The 22,477-nt window shown below is 42.2% G+C and overlaps 1 protein-coding gene across 1 annotated transcript in view; it reads right to left on the bottom strand.

Moving 5' to 3' along the window:
* The window catches only part of Lrp12 (LDL receptor related protein 12), a 73,128-nt gene that overhangs the window by 29,689 nt on the left and 20,962 nt on the right, over window positions 1–22,477 (bottom strand). The window contains exon 2 of the mRNA XM_059247206.1: window positions 5,334–5,390. Coding sequence (XP_059103189.1) covers window positions 5,334–5,390 — 57 coding nt within the window. The remainder of the gene's footprint in view (window positions 1–5,333; window positions 5,391–22,477) is intronic.

The raw sequence follows: 22,477 nt of genomic DNA, 5'->3' as shown, positions 1-22,477 counted from the left end.
GATGGGATGAATTGTATTGTCCTCAAAATTCATTTATTAGAGTCCTAACACCAGTACTTCAGAGTGTCACTGTAATTACAGGGAGACTTTTTGATGAGGTAATTAAGTTTAAAGGAGGTCACATGGGTGGGATATTATGATGTAACTTCAGAAGACATTAGAACAGACACCAGGGCAGGATGCAGTAAGATGGCATCTAAAAGCCACAGCGAGAACACAGCAGGAACTATTCTTGCCACATCTTGATTGTGGGCTTTGAGCCTCCAGGCTCCTGAGAAAACACATTATGTTGTTTAGTCTGTGGTGCTTTGATACAGCAGCCCTAGCAAACAATAAGTATGTCTACACGTGTCTCAAATTCTAAGTGGGGAAAGGCTTAGAGAGAGAACATATTTTCCTCCTTTAAAGTGTGACTTTATACTAATGTTTCTCAAACAGGAATTTCCTAAGAGCAATGGCAATACTAAGCAAGAGTCCAGCAGCCTAATCTCAAGCAAACAGACAAAAGTAAGTATAATTCAGTCCTGATGCATTGATATTAAATTTACAATTTGATATTGGATATGTCCAAATTTCTTCAGCTTTCACACTCCATATTAATCTGTACAACTCAGCAAACAGTATTAAGTGACTGACATGCTATAAAATCATACACAGTCATGAAAATACACTCAGAGGCCAAAGCTAACCATACTGCACTGTCACAGAGCACAAAAAGCGCACACAAGAATTCAGATTCCAACTGCAGCTAACCTTTTAGAAACTACCACTTGTTGGATTTTTATAACAAAGGATATTCACAATTGTCTGAAAAAGTTTGTTAAAATACTCCTATATGCTTTTAGTTACATATCAATTAGATTATTTTCATGTGTTAAATAAAACATGTTGCGAAAGACTGAATGTAGAAACAGATGTTGAGAACCCAGCTACTTTAAATCCATCAATAAAGGCCTTACAATATTATAAAACAATGATACGGTTGACACTTCTTTTCTTGAAAAATATATTTTAATAAAACTATGCTATAGACTCAATCTTATAATAAACTCATTCTTGTTATTTTAAATTGAATTTATAAGTTTTGAGGCAACTTCTCAGCTTTAATTTCTAATACAGTAAATACTAGTAGTGATCACACACATAAACTCTTATTGGGCATGGTGCTGTGAACTGGTGATTCCAATACCAGCCTCACTAAGGCAGGAGGATTGGAGTTTTAGGACAACCTGGCTACACAGTAAGACTTTGTCTCAAAAACAACAAAAAAGGGATCGGTGGCAGACACAACAGCCTCCTAAGCTCAGCACTGGAAAGGTGGATGCAGGGTCAGTCACCTAGCCACAGCTAGGTGGAAGCTGGTGTGGGCTACAGAGGCCCTGTCTTAACTGCTCCATCTACCCACCTCAACAGCAGTAGTAAGACAGAGCCAGGTGGAGCTCACTGGTAGAAAGATCACTCGCCTGCCATGCTCAAGGCCTTGGCTCTATCCTTAGAACTGCTAACAAAATAAGATTCCAATTCTTTTTTTTTCAAGTGTATATATTTTATTGATTTATGTTTACAACCTGACTGCTGTTTCTCCTCCTTCCTGTCCTCTCAGTCCCACCCTCCATCTCCCTTCTGCACCCCCCATCCATTTCTCATCCATTTCTATTCAGAAGACTCCAATTCTTCAAAGTTCTTATTATGAACTAAATTCATCGCCCCCCCTCCCCTGCCTTAGAATTCCCATGCTGAAGACCCACTCCCAATATTTGAGGACAGTATCATTTCTAAATATTTTTTTCACATTTATCATTTTGTGTCCGGGGGTTGGGGGGGTACATGAGCCCAAGAGCCTGTGTGGAATTCAGAGGAAGGACACACGCAGGGGCTGGTTCCCTGCCCGCACCATGTGGGATCTGGGGACTGAACCTGGTGGTAAGGGCATTTACCTACTGAACCATGCCAGTGTCCTGGAGACAGTCTTAAAAGAGTAACAGACTAAATGCAGGTGGCTTCCAGCCCAATAACGAGACAGGCCAGAAGGCCCCAACTCCCACTAAGGGTAGGCTGGGGGCTAACTTTGAAGAAGTTCACACCGGGCAGCTGTCCCAAGCTAGACATGGCAAAGGCCTCCTGAGAACTATTGCTGTTGTCTCCCTGGTTCCTGAGTCCAGTGGGGTTGTGGGTAATACTGCTTTTGCTCCTCAAGGTTTATCAGGATGGCAACCACACTGAACGGTCGGCCCTGCCAGGTTCAAAGACATGGCAGCTGCTTCCTCCATGGTTCTTTATGCTCTTTTGATGACCTTCCCACAGCTCCAGGGAAGCTGGACCCAGCAGATGATGATGACAGGTGGCGACTTCAGACCAACCACTGATGCCTAAGGGGACTGATTATAGCCTCAGAATTCCTGCAGTTGTCATGGCCTTGGCTGTGACAGCTCCGATGACAGACCTTAAATGACCCTGCCTATAGCTACTTCAGATGACCTTACACACGACCTCTGACCCCCTCACAGCAGGTCCACCAGGAGCACGTCCCCCATTAATCACAGCAATGCATATCTGGCTGCATAAGCAGCATGCGGACTCTCTCCAGAGCCTCCCTCCGTCCTGTGTCCTTCCCCTGTGCTGCAGGCTTCACTCCAACGCAGACTCCTTCCGTTTTATTATCTATCTCTGGTCTTCATCAGGGGAGAGCGGGGTGAGCTGGTTTACAAAGACACAGCTCCCATGACTGCCAGTCCGAGGCACAAGCAGAGGCAGTAGTCCAAGAGTCCAAGAGCAACAGGGCGGAATGCAGAGAGCTAAGACCGCAGAGGAGAGGCCAGACCCAGTCAACTGGAGGACTTCCAGGCCTATCTGTTGTCTAGCAGTTTCCTCCCATGTTATAACATTCTATCCTGTAGGTAAGCTCTTTAAGACAAAAGGTGAACCTCTCAAAACAGCTTCAGGAAGTTCCGGAAACTGACCAGATTTACTAGGCACCCCCTCCTGAAAGTAAATAATAAGGATGGCTGAGGGACGCTCTCAGACAAGTAAGAAAGCTCTCAGATGAGCCAGTCTGCAAAGACTGAGAGCGGATCAGCTACATCAAGGAGACAGGAACCAGTCCAGCTGCTTGGAAGCAGTTTGGACCAACTGAACCACCTGGAAAGGAAACCCTCCAACCTTTGTGTTGCCTGTAGGCTGTGCCGTGTGCTCCAGGATCCCAGATTTTGTGAGCTGTCACTCATGCTGGGGTGGGCCTTGATGATGCAGCTGTTTTTGAGTCATTTTTGCTCCTGTAAGTGACCCCTCACTTATATCCCTGTAAGTAACCCCAACAGCTCACCAAGTTGGACTTCGGTGGTATCTGTACTTTGGTCTGTTGTGGGCTCACTGTCTGGGGTGACTGAGCAGACTGTATGTGTGTTGCATCTACCCAGGAAAAGTCTGTCACAGAACACTATCAAGGACTTGTAACACTAAGAGCTGAGGGTCCTGACACAAAGCTGGAGGAGCTGACACTAAAGGAGCTGCAGTTTGTGTGTTCACGTCTTCCACTGGAACGGAGCAGCTGAGAAGTCACTCCGGTACCGTAGTAAGTGTCCTCATACAGGAAGAGAGATTGTCTTTTCCTCTAAGCACTCCTGAGGAGTCAGTGAGCCCACAGGGAGATGCTCCAGTCCAACAGCAGGAGGGCTATCCCAGGAATCCACCCACTAGCGCCTAACTTTGGACTGCAGCTTCTAGAACTTTGAGGAAACTGCTGTCACTTAAATCATCTGCTTAACTTAAATTGCTACGGGAGCCTAAAAGAACCAACGTTTGAAAGGAGTCTTGAGATAATAGTCTTGAAAAACTTCTGAATTAGGCTGGGCGGTGGTGGTGCACACCTTTAATCCCAGCGGATCTCTGTGAGTTCGAGGCTAGCCTGGTCTACAAAGTGAGTTCCAGGAAAGGTGCAAAGCTACACAGAGAAACCCTGTCTCAAAAAACCAAAAATAAATAAATAAATAAATAAATAAATAAATAAATAAGTAAGTAAATAAGTAAATAAATAAATAAATATTCTGAATTAGACAACAAGCCTTTGGTTGTAGAAATAAAAATATTTGTAAACAACACTATTTCCTATTGTGAATTGGGAATGTAATCACAATTCTCACTTGTTATTAAAAATGGGGAAGGGAGACAAGATCATCTTTAAACTTGGCTTTTGCTGGGCCGGAGAGACAGTGTGGTGGGTAGAAGCTCTTGGTTCCGACCTGCAGCTGAAGACGGAAGGGAGCCTACTCCTCCAAGCTGGTCGCTGACCTCCTCACGTGTGCCATACTCACACAGCAGTAAATAGGAGAACATTTAAAACAAGTCTTTGTTTTCAGTTAGGTATAAAGTCAACACACAATGAAAAGCCTATGAAAAAGTGAGAAAACGAACAAGACTACTGTGACGTCTAGGGACCAAGTGTGTTTGTGCATCTACTGAGCACACAGACTAACCAGAGTGGATGGGAAGTCCACTAACTTCCTGAATACAAAGTCAGGGACACAAAACCAACAACAAACTTCCAATTTTTCTTTATGGAAGAAAAAACAAAAAAATTGTAAAATTCATAATATAAACTCAGCAGACTGATAAATATTGCTGTGTAACTTTTAACTATCTAAATCTTATCAATAATGCAGGGAAATGAAGAATTATTAGTAATTGTTAGTAGTAAGAAACTATTTCCATACATGAAAAAATAGTTTTTGATGTTGGTAACTACAGTTAACAGAGCAAAGACAGTACCAAACTGGAAGTTATCCACAAAGGACAGCTGTGGAACCATGGCCTCTGATAACAAAGCTGTAGCTTAGGTGGATGAAGAATCTGGTTCTCTGACTGACTTCTGAGTTCCACAGACCTAAGAATGCTAATGGATTGTTTTCGTAACAAACTGTGCACTCAAGTAAACAGGTTTTTGTGGAGTACTGCTCCAATCTAAAACATCTAACAAGACACTTCATTTCTAAGGCTGTAAATTCTAGAGATAACATTCAAAATTAATTTCATTTCACACAAGTTTGCATGGAGAGAAAATATCTAATTCTACTTACGTTGACTTTTCTCTTGGTTTAACTTTCACATGAAAATAATTATGCAGTCTGTTTGAAAAAGTATAATCAACCCTCAAGCATGCAACATCACTTTATCTTATGAGAATTTCTCCATGTTCCAGTTCCTTCCCTCTTTATTACATGCTGCGAAAGCAGCAATAATTTTTATAGCCAAATATCACTTCATAAGATACCAGGTGGTTTTCAATATTTACCATATAAGTCATGCATGAAATTTAAACATTACAAAAGGAGACTTACCAGTTGACACTCCGGAAATATGCACATTTTCAGAAAGTTCTGCAAGAGCACCATTTCCTAAAATTAAACATAATAAATAAACTAATTTCCAAGGTAAAACTCGTCGAAAAATTTCACATTCTTAAGACTATACAGAATGACTTTCAATTATCAGAAACTCAATTTTTACTCCAAAAAGGAGTAAGACAAAACATTTGGAAATGACAATCCAGTACAACTCCAGAGAGCTGACTAACCCCAGAAGGAATCATCAGCTGTAGACCAGCAGGCAGCGAGCAGGACTGTAGGGAAGGTGGTGACTTGAAGACATCCTGTTCAGAGCTAGTCCATCAGCCACTGTCATCGTGGGAGTTCCACACTACGCCACTTCACCAACGTCTTTCACTCTCTTGTGTATCTTCCAACTTTTTCTCCCGGTTTTAATAGTTTTAAGAGAAGGGACAACATCTCTCACTCTGGAAGTCACCAACTTCTACACTTTCACAGAAGCACACAAGTAACTCCCCCCCCTTCTTTTATTTATTTATTTTTTAATTAATTTTTAAAAATTATACTCATGATATTAATTACATTTGTGGTATGTATATTTATTGATTACATTTGCAGTATTCATTCAATAACTATATTTATGATATACATTAATTACATTAATTGTATTGATTTATTACATTCATGATATTATGTCCTGATACTACTGTCCATTTGTGGGGTTTTTCCATCACACAAAACAGAGATTCTGTACTTAGGAAATCATTGCTCTATATTCCTTTCTTCTCTATCTTGAGATATCGTCTAATCTTTCTGTCTCTATGAATTTGTATATTCTATATATTTCATGTAATACAATTCTATAGTACACAATTAAGTACTACTCAGCAGAGAAAAACAATGACAGCATGAAATTTGCAGGCAAATGGATGGAACTAGAAAATACCATCCTGAATAAGGTAACCCAAACCCAGAAGGACAAACATGGTATGTACTCACTCATAAGTAGATACTAGATATAAAGCAAAGGATAACCAGACTACAACCCACAGAACCAGGGAGGCTACATAGCAGGGGGGACCCTAGGATAACTGTGGCTTATAATAAGTTTTGATTTTACTCAATCACTGGGCAAGCCTCAATGAAACATTTCATTATTAGGATAAGAATTTGTACTGTATCGAGCTGGTAATAGAAAAATAATAATAATAACAATAATAATAATAAAAGGACAGCTGGGTAGCACACGCCTTTAATCCCAGCACTCAGGAGGCAGAGCCAGGTGGATCTCTGTGAGTTCGAGGCCAGCCTGGTCTACAGCGTGAGAGCCAGGACAGGCACTAAAACGACACGGAGAAACTCTGTCTCAAAAAAAAAAAAAAAAAAAAAAGCACACAACTAACTTGCCAAGTGCCACCGCCACCCAACAAGTGTGACTTGTGAAAAGCACTAAGGTGTCTGCTCCCTCAAATTAAAGCAAATGAGTCCCTTCAGGTACTCATTGTGTAAGAGACATTTTTATTTTATTACAGATTATTTTCCATCAAACATCACCCTCCCCAACATTGGTGCTGGAGATGAATCCAGGACCCTGTACTTGCAGGGCAAGTGCTCTACCACTCAGCTACATCCCCACTTCTTTCTTGAAGCCGGTTGAGTAAAACTTAGGAAGTGAAAGCAGAATTCTTTCAGATAGAATATGGAGAAAACTGCAATACTGTAACTAACAACCTTCCTTTTTTGAATGCTACACTACACTTCCACGATTAGGGATCATTGCCCAATATCCCCACCTCACTACACTACACTTCCACGATTAGGGATCATTGCCCAATATCCCCACCTCACTACACTACACTTCCATGATTAGGGATCATTGCCCAACATCCCCACCTCACTAAGAAGTGCTAGAAGAGAGTCTGTTTATTTGGCAACCCACTTTTTTTTTTTTTTTTTAACAGATCCTAGACCAGAAGAGCAAATGCTCAAACCACTGACAGATGAATAAATGAGAGGTGTCATGACACCTAAGCTGAAACCATGTTATGGCACGTAACACTGAACAGCTATTCACTCTTTCCAACTGGGTAAAACACAGATTACTACTGTAGAATAAAACCATATCAAGCAAAGCACACAGTTGACTACAGCGATACTGCTCCACTGCAGGGAACTCCTCTACTCCCCCAGTTAGACAGCGGAGGGAGTGAAAGCAGGTGTGGAAGACACTAAACCCACCAGCAAACCTGCTGTGCTTACTTCAATCACTGTGTGTTAACACCACATAAGCACCATTTATTTTTGCCCAGCAATGTAAATCATACATATGGAGAGCTAGAACCATTAGAAAGGTCCTGTCCACTTCTTGACAACACACAACTTACTTAAAGGCAGAAGAAACAAACTAAGAAACATGTTCAATAAGCACTCCATGTTTGTCCAAGGGTGGGGTCTACGGCATGTGAAAGCTGGAGCAGTACTGTGGGTTGTGCTTCTGCACACTGCAGTCTACACATTACAGCCGTGCTTCTGATGGCTTTCAAGGAGCAACCCAACTGCGCATTCATGTCGGACATACGGTATGCTAAATCTTTCCCCAGACAGTAAATAAGAACAAGCTGAGGAAGAAAAGTGGCATATTGTGCACTGTAGACTAGGTGGCCAAACACCTCACACCAGCTCCACCACCTGGTGTGCAGGTTAGTATGTTCCATACACACATGTGTTATGTCTATATAAACTCTGATAGGTCTAGGAGTGTGTACAACTGTAAACCCCAGGAACTGGTTAGACAGGTGTATTCTATACATCCAAACAAGAACTGAATTTGTTATATATTGGCTCAGATTTCTTTAAAAGTGTTATTCACACTGTATAAAAAACAGAAAGGCGAGTGAACAAATATTGTTCATGCCTGATCATTCTAGGTGAGCAGAAATGTGACACTGCTTAGTGTTGAAAACAGGGTTTCAGGAAAGCATCAGTGCTGTAACACAGCATCAGTACTGATAACACCCTCAAATACGAAACTGACACTGCCAAGTTCCCATACACTAGCTCTTACTTGAACATAGTCCTTTCCAGAAGTCAAAAAACCGATAATCTGTTAAAATCGAACATTTTGTTATTACCTTGGTTGTTTCTGACCCACATCAGTTGAACCAGATAACTTAATTCAGGTATACTGCTATCAAAAATATTTTAACAAACACATCACTTAAACTTCCATGTTATCAGTAACGAGCCAAAGAAAACAGTTCTTACCACCCCACCCCCACTTTAAGAACTGAACACCACAGGTACAAACACGCGTATACACACACACACACACACACACACACACACACACACACACACACACACACCCACGCTGCCTTCTCTACTGTGGCAGTAGTGCATACGCAGTCCCTCCCGAGAGTCTCACAGAAAGCTATCCTTACCGGGAGCAAATACCAGACAAAGAAACCTGGGTAACAGACATCACTTCTCTAACTATACACCAGCAGCTGGCTAGCTAAGACACCAGCCAACAGAGTGGTTAACACCTCAAAGGCTTTCAATAAAAACTTTCACTGGCACCTAAATCAACGAATTGCTTCTTTTGACATATTTTGTTTCTAGTATCATTAATTCAATACTGTGAGGGGTTAATGGTCCTCACTTCACTAAATAAATACTAAGAAGGGTTAATGGTCCCCACCTCACAAATACTGAGGGTCAATGGTCCCTACCTCACTAACTAAACACTAAGAGGAGTTAACAGTTCCACTTTGTATGTTTCTGTGGTTCTGACAGTCAACCAGGAGAAAAGTGGTGTGAGACTCAGCTAGATGGCATGAATTCCAGTTGACCTGGGGATCCGACCCCAGCTCTGTGGCATTTAGACATGACATTAACTGGACGATTTCTCGAAAGCCTGGGCTTGTTCACTTGTATAAAATGGTGGTATCATAAACAACACTTGTATTTATGGTCTCTCCATCTGGTGGGTTCTTCTTTCTGTTCTCTTTTCATTCAGTAGCTAAAGCTCTGGAATAAAAACCACTCTGAAGGTTTGGCAGACATGTGCCAGCTAACTCCGAAATGCCTTGCAAGCATCCATTCACTGAGTCCTTAACATTTAACAGTCATTTTACATATGAAGAAACCAAAGCCTCTTAGGGTTTAGTCATTTTTTTTCAGAGCAAGCAACTGGATGAGTAGAAACCTGAACACCAGTCATTAGTCACCAAGATGTTTATATTGCTTACTTTAAAGAAGAATTTAGATTCTATATCAATTCCCATGACATAAAGAACTGTGTATTTCTTACTTAAAAACAAAGGATTCAGATATGAGTGCATTTCCTGTTTATAACAGAGATAGTGCTTAGCTCTTGGAGTTAAACCCATTTGAGACAGCTAATAACTGCAGCATGTTTGGCATCCGAGAATTTCTTTTTCCGCTATATACAGAGCAGTTAATTATCAGACTTACACACACACACACACACACACACACACACACACACACACACACGTAAAAAACAAAACCAACCAACCAATCTAGTCTGTCTTTTATTATATTTAAGGAAAAGTTAAAAATCCTAGCTAGGCTTGTCAAGCTCTCCAGACTGTTCAATCTAACGGCCTGTAAACTTTCCTCTCTGGCTCACATTCGCTCATTCTGCCTTTCAGTTGCAATAATAATAGATTTGCTTTAGAAATGTTATCCAATGTCTTGCTGTTCTACTTTGCACCTTACGGAGGTGGCTCTGATTCCCTGCGCTGGGTTCAGTCATCTGCAGTGGGCTTCTCTAATGTTTAATACACTGCTCAAGTGTATCACATTTGTGTTCGCTGTTAGTTTTTATAATTCTCACTAGGTCCTACTCTGGGGAGGGGAGGAGTTAGGGAAAAGGGCCGTAGGCAGTAACAGTGTTAAGCTGGGTTGTGCTATTTTTCAACTCTGGGGACTACCACAGAACATGACATAAATAGGGATCCAGTCTCTATCTGCTCAAATAAAGAGCACTTGACATATAAATATGAGTTACGCCAAGTCCTGGCTCCCAAAGGGCTGACAATCTCTTGAGAAAATTACCTCAAAATACATGAAATAAAAGAAAAAAAAAAAAAAAAAAAGCAAGTGTTCTACTCAAGGAGGGAATGTTAGGGACTTTCTGCCAAAAGTAAGACTCAGGGATGCTGTGTCCACTCTGGTTTCCCGTATCAGCCAATTCAACTGGAAAGCCACAGACACTGAGAACTGCAGGAGAAATGTCAGCCTGTGTCTGTAGATTATGTAATTCCACATCCATTTGGAAAATGCAGGACAGTAAACAGAAAAATAACTACGGGAAAAATTGGGAAGGACTGAGATTTAAAATGAGCATACCCACACAGCAGAAAATAAACAGAAATAAGAAACTCACACATAAGACTCCTCCTACAGGTCACGACAAGAACTGGAATAAGCCAGCAAGTCCATGTTGAACAAAAAAGCTGGGGTAAAGGTGACTAGAACTAACTCAGGGAGCAGACGCCAGCCTGTGCTGCAGGATGGCGAGTCGAGTGCCGAGACAGCAGGGACAAACACGGTAGGTGCACAGGCTTTCTGCCCGGAGAGCCCCTGGAGCAGGAGCATCCTGGCGGAACCCGGAAATCTTGTTAGGCCAAGGGACAGACTGCGTTAGGGAGACAGCAGTAATATCGGAGCATGGAGAGTGAAACCTTGCAAAAAAATTACCCCCAAAATGTGCATCAGGGTCCTCGTCTCAGATTAATCTGCCTATGTGTATGGTGAGTCTTCCCAAGGGACCGATCAAGAGCTGAAGTTAAAAACACTTTCAGCTCACCTAGTTGAAGAAGTTCTTCTTTCAAGTGTGGAAAAGTTCTCAGGCGGAGCATTCCAGATGATTTCCTGGGTCTTACCAGCAATCAGAACACACACAGCAGCAGTAGGGCTAACCTAGTGCTTTACTCCAGGTTACCACTCCTATTCCCCTTGTGAAACTCCCACGGGAACTTCCCCGATGGCTCAGTGGTAGGTACAAGTAAGACATTTGCTACCAGTCCCAAAGACCTGAGTTCTATCCCTGGACTCCACACAGCAGAAAGAGAAAACTGACTCCAATAAGTCGTCTTCTGAACTCTACATGTGCATCACAGTATGCATGTACACGCATGCACACATGCACATACAACCTCCCCCATAGATAAATTCACTACTTAATAAAATTATAGTGAAAATATTTTTAAAAATTGCTGGCAGGAGTGTAATACTGCACCGTCATTTTAGAAAAGTTTCTTTTCATGATGAATATGCATAACCAAACACACACCCATGTAAGGGGAATGAGAACATCAAACAACAAGCAAATCTAAAAATGCTAGTAAAGTTCTAGAAGGAAATGTAAGAAGCACTTAGAAATTTTTTCTGAAACGGCACCCAGCACCAAGTCCTCAGTTACGGCCTAAAGCTGTGTGTCTGTCTGCTTTAGGTCTGAACAGGCACAGGAGACACCTCAGGAACATCTGTCTACCTGACCTGTTATCTGTCCCCCTTGCAGACTGAAGGCACTCTGGATCCTCAGCAGCCCAGTGGGCGGAGCAGACATGGTCACCTCACACAAACCAGACTGCCCCCCTTGAGTAACGACATGGACAACGTCCTTAGCCTACCATGTACAAGCAGAGTGCTGAAGGTACCAGAAGCCATCTTGGGTAGACACCTCACTAACTATGTCTCATCAAGATGTGGTCTGGGCCTTCCTGTCCTTGTCCTAATTCTTCCGTCACTTCAAACTAAAGCTCATGGCAGTACCCCAATTCTGTCCTGGGGTCACTGGACCCTTCGCTTCTCTTCTCAATGCATCAACTGCATTTCCTTCCCACTCTTTGCCTTTACTCTTCTCTTTAGTCGGGTATTGGCATGGGTGGCCCAGCCTTGTCTGCTGGGGCTGCTGGAGGAGGGACTTTAGCCACAAAATCCCAGTTACAGAGACACTTCTCAAGAGTGACAGAAGACAGATTACCAGTGCCTACAGTGGGTAGCAAGAGCAACTGACTTACTAAAAACAATGAAAGTGAGCTGGAGATGATGAAACTTTTCTGTATTCTGGGAAGTGTTACATGTGCATTTATGTTAGGCAAAGTTCACCAAAATGTGTCCTCAAAACGAGCACATTTTACTGCATGAAAATCTTACCTCAATAGAGCTGATTTTAAAAAAGAGGCATGCTAGACTCCAGACACGACTTAATTCAGAGATCTAGCTTCCTCCTGTAATCCTGCTGGCCACAGGCTGCTGCTCTTTCTCAGCCTAACAAAGCAGCTGCAGCAGCTCCAGACATCACACCCACAGAAAGACAGAATCCCAAAAATCGTCACTCTGTTTACAGCTGTTGAAGTCACACGACAAGTTTTTCACAAGCAAATGAATGCAATGAAGGTCCCAGGCTAAGGGGTGAGATGTTAATTTTTCCAAAGCACACCCGGGCATTATTAAGAAGGGGAAAGTCACTGGATGGCTGGCAAAGGGCAAGCTACAAGTGCAGCATTTTTCTTCAGATAGAATCCGATCCCTTACCTTTACCTAAGGATTCACATGGCTGAGGCTCATTTTCAATTTTAATTTCCTCTACTCCTTTAGACAGCAGACGAGCTCTGCTGTACCTTCACTTACCGATAGTTCTGAGAAGTGACATGGCCTAAGTAAGTTAATACAGCAGTGAAGCATCTGGGGATTATGCTAGGGAAAAGTGACTGTAAAACTATGGTTGGCATTCTGCATCCTTTAATGACGTAACGGACTTGGGCGTCAGCCATGAAAGTCAGAAAGAAAAGAGGCATGGACACTCCGCCTGCCTCCCAATATTTGAACACACCCTCAAAGGAAAGTGAATTTGAGCAAGCCTTTGCTTAACAGAGCTCTGACATGGAACTTTCTACAAAGATGAACATACACCACAGAGACACTATCTAACTTGGTAGCCATTTGGCACATGTAGATATTGGTCATTTGAAATGAGGGCATTGTACTGTAACAAATAAGTTATTTGATTTAATTGTAATTAATTCAACCTTGGATTTAAAATAGCTCCTGTGGCAATGTAGGCTTGGTTCTAAATCTAATTCTAACTTATAGGAAAGACAGAGGACAGGGAGCATCTTTAATTGCATTACTGAGATACACTTGGCAAACTCCAGAGCGGAAATTGTAAAAATAGTTTCTTTAAAACATTTCGTTGCTTACAAAAAACAACATCCAAAAGGCTGTGAGTGAACTTACAAACAGAAAAAAAAAAAGCTTAAATGAATGTAAATTTGAACCTAGCTGGATTCTTTAATAAAATGGAGGGTTTTGTTTAAAACTAATAATAAATTAATAGCATTTATAGTCATTAAAAATGAAAGCACTTTGTCCTTCAGAGGTGCATTTTAGAATATTAAAATCAGGATAGATGTCACCTTACGGTAAAAGGATGGAAAAGGATACTCTAAGCAAATGGATCCAAGAAGCAAGCTGGTGTAGCCATTTTAATATCTGACAAAATAGGCTTCAAACCAAAACTAATCAGAAGAGATAGGGAAGGACATGACAGACTCATCAAAGGAGATCCACCAAGAGGATACTGCAATTCTTAACATCTGTGCACCAAGCACAAGGGCACCCAACTTCGTAAAAGAAACAGTACTGCAGCTTAAATCGCATATTGACCCTCACACACTAATAGTGGGAACTTCAATATCCCACTCTCAACAATAGACAGGTCATCCAGACAAAAACGTAGGAGAGAAATGCTGGAGCTAACCCACATAATAAACCAAACAGACCTAACAGATATTTACAGAACATTTAACCCAACCACAAAAGAATGTACCTTCTTATCAGTACCTCGTGGAACTTTCTCCAAAATTAACTACATACTTGGACACAAAGCAAGTCTCAACAGATACAAGAAACTGAGATAATTCCCTGCATCCTATCAGACCACCGTGAACTGAAGCTGGATTTCAACAACAACAGAAACAGAAAGCTCACAAACTCATGGAAATGGAACCACTTACTACTGAATGAAAAAATGTCAAGACAGAAATTTAAAAAGAAAAAGAAGACACAACATATCTAAACTTATGGAACACACTGAGCAGTGGTGGTGCACGCCTTCAATCCCAACACTCATGAGGCAGAGGCACTTGGATCTCTGTGAGTTCGAGTGCTGTGGGATGTTCTGTATGTCACATGTGTTGCTGATAATAAATAAAACACTGATTGGCCATTGGCTAGGCAGGAAGTATGGGCGGGACAAGGAGGAGAATAAAGCTGGGAAGTGGAAGGCTGAGTCAGAGAGACACTGCCAGCCACCACAATGAGAAACAGCACGTGAAGATGCCAGTAAGCCACGAGCCATGTGGCAAAGTATAGATTAATAGAAATGGATTAATTTAAGCTATAAGAACAGTTAGCAAGAAGCCTGCCACGGCCATACAGTTTGTAACCAATATAAGTCTCTGTGTTTACTTGGTCGGGTCTGAGAGGCTGTGGGACTGGCGGGTGACAGAGATTTGTCCTGAATGTGGGTCAGGCAGGAAAACTTTAGCTACATTCGAGGCCAGCCTCATCTACAAAGTGAGTTCCAGGACAGCCAGGGCTACACAGAGAAACTCTGTCTCAAAAAAGCAAACAAAACAAAACAAACTTATGGGACACAATGAAGCTGGTTCTAAGAGGCAAATTCATAGTACTAAGTGTCTACATAAAAACACTGGAGAGATTTCACGCCCTGTGGAGAGAGTTGGAACTAGACTTGATGGCAGTGAGAACAGGCTGTGAGTGGCTGGCATTGCCATCTGAGCTCATGGTGATATCTGAATCCACACTGCTACTGAGGGCCATGTCCAGGTCCAAGGTCCTACTGCAGCTGAGGTCTGTGTTGATGTCCGTGGCCTGTGTTACCACTGAAGGCCATCCAGATGGTAGGTATCAATAGGTATCGCTGCAAGTGTCGTGGTTCAGGCTGTCTCTGAGGGACGTGTTTGGGTCTGTGGTCCTACTGCAGCCAAGGGCTGTTTGTGGTCTGTGCTGTCACCAGAAAACATGTGGAAGCCCATGATCCATGTGCCCGCTGACTGTAAAGAGCAGGGAAGCTACTTTTGCAGGGTATCTATCGATGACTGCAGATGCACAATTGAGAAAGGACATGGAAGGCTTCGGCGACAACCCCTACCCTCCCATTGCAGGGTATCTATCGATGATTGCAGATGCACAGTTGGGAAAGAGGGACATGGAAGGCTTCGGTGACAACCCCTACCCTCCCAACACCCCACCAACAACCTAAACAGACAGCTGTCCAAGAGAACTCTTCAAAGGATGCTGAAGCTAGTGCTCAGCACTGATGGCTTCTGGTGGGGTGCAGGAGGGAAGGCTCAGTTCTATTTAAGGGGCAGGTCACTGAAAGTTTGACCATGCTCCCGTGAGCGTATAGACAATACAAATACACTTGTTTTATTTAATTTTATTTTTTTGGGGGAGAGGTCAAAAGGTGGAGGGGGCAGACATGGAAGGACTGAGAAATGTGTGTGATCAGGATACATGATGTGAAGTTCCCAAAGAATCAATAAAATTATAAAAAAAATTATTTCCTTTATTATTTTGAAATTATAAACCATTTTCCCTTTCCCACTCCTAATCTTCCATATAGCTCTCCTTCAAATCCATGGCCTCATTTTTCATTGTTGTTACATATGTGTGTGTGTGTGTGTGTGTGTGTTCCTAAATATATGTTTTCTGGGCTTGCCATTTGGTATTAAATAACCAATCGGTGTGCTCTTCGCTGGGGAAGCCTGTTTCTCCTGCTCTCAACATTCCTTGGTTGCCTGTAGTTCCTTGTGTAGGGTGGAGGCCTCCAGGCCTTTCCTTATCCACTTTAGCAGGTCTTGTGTTGTCCTTGTTCAGCTCACGCTTAAGCACTCACGTTAGTGAGACTTCATGGGTGTAGTTTCTGATATTTCTAGGAGACACACTCATAGCAAACTCCCTGACCTCTTCCACAATGATCCCTGGGCCTCAGGTGTGGGAGCTGGGTTGTAGATCACTCAGTTGGGACTGGGCTCCACAACTCTCCATTTTGATTGGTTGTGGTTTTCTGCAATGGTCTCCATCTGTTGCAAACCTGTTACAAAGGTTTCCTTGGTGAGGGGTGAGGACTACATGTATCTGTGGATACAAGGACAAGTGATTAGAGAGTAGTTAGGACTGTGCTGGTTTAGTAAAGGGGTGATGGCTGGTTCTCTTCCACGGTCCATGATTTCACTCAGCCTGGGTAGCTGGCTAGGTTTCCAGTACCAGGCACGGTTTCCTCATGTTGAGCAGATGTGTGCCACTGCCGCACCCTCAGGGTTCTCATGCCATGCCGGTCACCATTGTGGTTCATAGGCATCATAACTGGGTAGGACTGTTGGTTGCTTCCCTATTTCGGAAGTACGCATGGCACCTTCTGGTCCCAGAAAAGCTAGCCGGGAGGAGACTTTCAGATGGGTTCCAGCTCCGAGGTGCCTGGGCTGTGTGTCAGAAGGGCATGGTGTCTTCAGCAGTAGGGACTCACCCTCCACCTCTGGGGGAAACCAAGGGCAACAGCAATATTGCTTCAGGAGTCTCTTGGGCAAGTTAGACCAACAACTCAAAAGGGTTTTTTGTTTTGTTTTATCACAAAGCAACCATCAAATTATGAGTTTATTTGTACTCTAAGATAATTAAATATTAACATGCACCTTCCCATCAGGTGACCTCATGGGTCACGGGCAACACAGAACCTGGACAGAAATTCCTTTGGCCTCAGTGTTTCTGCTTCATGGAAAAACCGCATGTGTCGCTGCCATCTTTCCCTTAATGACCAGGAGGTCAACATTCTGAGGGCTGTGACTGAGCATCCTTCATACATTTCTCGGACTTTATCCCATCCGTTTCACGGTGCTCTCCAGCTGGAATAGAGCACACTGCTCGGCACCTCCTGATACCGAGCCAGGTAGAGCTCCCACACCCTCCCTTGGCCTCCTTCAGGTCGCGACTGAAAATGGGCTTCGCTGAGGTACTGGCTGAGGCAGCAGCCTGCTGCAATCTTGCCAAGGAAACCCCCGGGTTTTTGTTTTGTTTTGTTTTTTAATGTTAATGATATTTGGCTCTTGGAGGAAACATTGTCAGTCTAGAGGGGAAACTTTCATTTAAACTATTTGTATGTTTATACACCAAATACTTGTATTATAGGTATTTTTAGGTAGCTAGTTAATAGCATGATTCCTTGTGACTTTTTTGTGCAAAGTCCCACAGATAATTATGTTAAACTTTGTAAGAAGAGAACCTCAGGGAGAAGTGCTCAAACCCTGGTCCTAGAATCCTCAATTCTGACATGCTATAGCCTGACCCATCCATTATCTTTTGGGAGTGTATTATATATAATAGATATATTATATAATACATATAATATATATCAAAACAAAGAGAAAGAAAAGGCAAAAATCACACTTATCTTTGCACTACTACTCAGTCTTTTATAACTAAACCTTTATATAGTCTGTTATATAGACCAGTTTGACAGTGAAGCCCTCTTTTTGCCTGTGTTACATAGGACAGGACAGAGTATGTGTGGAGTGGCCACATTATTTCTCAGAACTACCCTAAATCTTCTGCTAAACGAAGTCCTATGACTGAGCCCCTATCTGGGCACCCTTTTAAGAGAGAGAAGAGCAGAGAGCTCTCCCTTCACATCTGCACAGAGAAGAGGCATGAGAGGACACAGGACTTCAGTCTGACACCACGGAAATCTCGAACTGGCAGCGTCCACAACTGCAAAAAAAACAATGTCTGCTGTTAAGTGCCAGCTGGAGGCATTTTGATGTGGAGGTTCAAACTAATGCACACAATTTCCCCAGGTATAATTTCACCTGTTTATGAGTGCTTTGAAAATGTATAAAGAATGCAGTGCAATATTCTGAGGAAAGGCTTCCTAGCATCAAAAAAACCAAACCACCCCAACAACAACCAAAACCAAAACCACAAAAAAACAAAACAACAACAAAAAAAAACCAAAGACCACACCACCACCACCAACAAAAATGGCTATAATGGGATGCAAACGAAACAAAAGGTTAAGGTTAGATTTTCCTATTTCATGCAATTACTAGTATTCAAAGATTATTCTATTTCTACAACCTTCTAATTTAAGTCATTCATGACAGATTTCTATGAACTGACCAGAATCTATGTGCCACCTAAACTAATAGTAATAGTTATTTATAATATATGCAACTGGTTGGGTCTATGGTAACCCAGTGTTTCCTGTTCTGAGGTATGACCAAACTGTGCATTCCCACCAGTCAAGTATGAAGAATCGGTATCTTTACGTCTTCGCTAGGTCTTGTGGTCGCCCACCATTGTGAGTGTGTATGTGCTGCATGTACAGGACTGTGTCAGTGTGTGTGCCCATGGACACATATATGGAAGACATGGTGTCTCCCTCTATCCTTTTCTGCTTTGCTGCAGAATCAATTCCCCCACTGAACTGGAGGGTTGCCATTTTAGGTACATAGCTCTCAAAGCTCTTGATAACTGCCTGTTTCTGCCCCTCAATGCTGGGTGACTGACATGCACAGCTATGCCTGGCTTTTTATGTTACATAACATAAAACTTAGGTCCTTATGCTTGCAAAACAAGTGCTCTTATCCTCTGAGCCATCTCCCTAAGCCCTCAACTGCCTTTTTAAAACCACCCTACTGGGGGTGAAGTGGTATCCTCTTACTTGGCTTTGCATTTCTCTAGTGAATAATCTCTCAATCTCTCTCTCTCTCTCTCTCTCTCTCTCTCTCTCTCGTAGACCTCAGCCCCACCCTAAGAGAAGCTTAGTGATAGTTCTGGGAAGGGCTTTTATAAACTATTTTACCAATCACTAATGAAACTGAAGTGCAGAGAAAAGGGTAAGTCACTTGTTAGAAATCAGCTGTGTGAACATATAATTTATTTGAAAAAACTTCATGGATTTCAAGAGGACTATCAGCATGCTCTGACAAGTATATATACAGTGCTGTAGCCAATACAAAAAACCAAGACAAAACAATTCCATGACCCAGAAAAGCTCCCTGGTTGCCCTCTGAAGCCAAATCCCCATTCCACATCCCTCAAGTTCAACAGCCACTGACCATCAACATTTAAGCTGCATTATGCACTGTGCTGAATTTGCCATTTACTATTAAATCTGCCTCCTGAAGTCATAAGAATATCTTTACCCCCATATTATAGATGAGGAAAATGACCAAAGGGAAGTAAGTCACCCACCCAAGAGTTTTCAGCTAGTAAGTGGTAGGGCCACATGAAATTCTAATCTATTTAATTTCAATATTAAAAAGTTTTTCCTAAAATAAGCGATTTGCTTTTGTTGAAAAATTTCTTTCTTTTTTTTTTGTTTGTTTTTTGAGACAGGGTTTCTCTGTGTAGCTTTGTGCCTTTCCTGGATCTCGCTCTGTAGACCAGGCTGGCCTCGAACTCACAGAGATCCGCCTGGCTCTGCCTCCCAAGTGCTAGGATTAAAGGCGTGCGCCACTACCGCCCAGCCTTTTGTTGAAAAATTTCTAATGTCTGTCTACATGTATTTCTGCATGTAGACCTGTCAAGCATTTATGACTGACCTAAAAGAAAATGTTTAGGTGCCCAAACCCTAATGCCTTGTATTGCTATTCTGACAGTGACCCAAGGCCTATTTACTGATTTGTGGATTAGTTACTGCTTGCTGCTTTTAGTCAGTTTTACAGGGACTCAACTCTGCACTGAGACAATAGGAAAGGTTTCTGGATCAAGATCCCTCCCATCAAAAGCTCAGGGTGTAAATACACAAACTCATTTGAATGAAGAATATCTGAAAATAGCTTTGAGGGCATCTTGCTGCTAAAGGGTCACATAGGGCAAGTTCCCTGTTGTGGAATATTTAACTATGGAAAGATGTGTCGCATTTGTTTATGTTGTGGAATATTTAACTATGTAAAGATGTGTTACATTTGTTTATGCTGCATTTGTTTAACTATGCTGTTTTACCTTGCCTGCCTAAAGTACCTGATTGGTCTAATAAAAAGCTGAATAGCCAATAGCCAAGAAGGAGGTATAGGTGGAACTTCTGGGCAGGGAGGGTAAGCAGGTAGAGGAATTGAGGCTTGGAGGAGAGAGATACCAGGGAGATGCTAGGGGCCAGACAGACAGACACAGAGGAAGCAGGATAGTAGAACATACAGAATGAAAGAAAGGTAAAAAGCTCCATGGCAAAATGTAGATGAACAGAAATAGGTTAAATTAAATTAAAAGAGCTAGTGGGACAAGCCTAAGCTAAGGCCAAGCACTCATAATGAATAATGAGTCTCCATGTTTTTACTTGGGAGCTGGCTGGAGCCAACTTAAGAAAGAAGCCATGTCAGCTACAAGTAGCAGGGCCACAGGGGCAGGGCTAGTCAAGCCCACTTGAGCTCGGATGATGCCCCCATGTATCTGAGATGATGGACACGGGTCTGTAGGATTTTGTATTTGTCCTACTGTTTCAATTTTGCTTTGATCTAGTCTTTTCTTGCTATGCCCATTTCTCCCTTTGGAATGGGCAGGTTTACTCTGTGCCATTTTATATTATATTGTATATTATATTGTACATAACTTTCTTTTGATTTTACCCCTGTTAACAGCTAAAAGTTTGCCTCTAGTCTCAGAGATATTTCAGTTTTTAATGTTGAGACTTGCCAGGCAGTGGTGGTACACACCTTTAATTCCAGCACTTGGGAGGCAGAGGCAGAGGCAGAGGCAGATGGGTCTCTGTGAGTTCAAGGCCAGCCTGGTCTACAGAGTGAGTTCCAGGACAGTGAGGGTTACACAGGGAAACCACCAAATGTCTAAGGGTTCCTTTCCCTTGGTATCCCTACCAAAACTTCTCACTGGAGCCTCTGATGATAGCCATTCTGACTGCAGTGAGGTAGAATCTTGGTGTACTTTTGATTTGCATTTCTCTGATGGCTTAAGAGGTGGAACATTTCTTCTTGCATTTATTGGCTACTTGTACCGGTTCATTTTAAAATCATCTGTAGTTCAACTGTTGACTGGATTATTCCCTCCAAGGGGTGTATTTTCTTCCCACACTTTGGATACTGATCATTTGTCAGCTGAACAGCTGATGAGACCCCTGTTCTTTCTCCGTGTCTTTTTGCTGTGCTTTTCCTTCATACCTTGCAGATGTCTGTCAATTTCAAGCAGCTTTGTGTCAATTCCAGTTATTTCCTGAGCTATAGGAGTTCTTCTCAGAAAGTCCTTGCTTATGTGCACACTTGGATTATTTCCTCTAGTTGTTTTAAATCAGATCTTGTATTAAAGTCTTGGGTCCAGTTTGAATTGATCTTTGTACAGGGTGAGGGCTAAGAATCCAGTTACAGTCAACATACGGATAATTAGTTTTCCCAGCACCACTTATCACATGTATGTTTCTGTCAAGAATGAGATGATTGTTGCTACATGTCTCTGATTCTGGGTCTTCTATTCTACTCCAATAGTAAGTCTCTGTGTCTGGGTTGGTGCCAGCAACATACTGTTAACAGCTTTACCCTAAAGACTCTATTTTGCTACTGTACCACTGTGCCTTAACATTACCTCCATAAAACACTGAAGTTCTCTGCACCCCTTGACCCCTCCTCTTACATCTCTTGGTAAATGACACAACTATCTCGTACTAGTCCAAACAGAACTCCCCAAGTCACTCCATATTCTTTTACCATCTCTCCCTTCCCTCCATGCAGTATATGCTAAGTGCTCTTGATTTTTCATACTCTTCTTTCTAACTCTCCTGATATTTATTTCATGTCCCTAATACATTTCTCCCATCTTTTGGCATTGACTATAAGCTCCACACGGATAAAAACACAGGACAGTGCCTGCTCATATTAGATAGCAGACGAACACTTGCTAAGTGTGGGAATAACTGAGTCAACCCTATGCTGGCTTCCTACTTTTGACCTTGCAGTTCTCTGACCCTTGGCACTGTTCTCGCCCTCTCATCCTCTGAACTGCTACAAGACATTTTTTAAAGGCATATCTCATATTAATCTTTAAAAATCGTTTCAACTTCTTTATGCATAAGAACTTATAAGGCCCACATGATT

The sequence above is a fragment of the Peromyscus eremicus genome, chromosome 20 (assembly GCF_949786415.1).
Source record: "Peromyscus eremicus chromosome 20, PerEre_H2_v1, whole genome shotgun sequence".
NCBI classification, from domain to species: domain Eukaryota; kingdom Metazoa; phylum Chordata; class Mammalia; order Rodentia; family Cricetidae; genus Peromyscus; species Peromyscus eremicus.
This window is presented reverse-complemented; position numbering and strand designations above follow the sequence as displayed.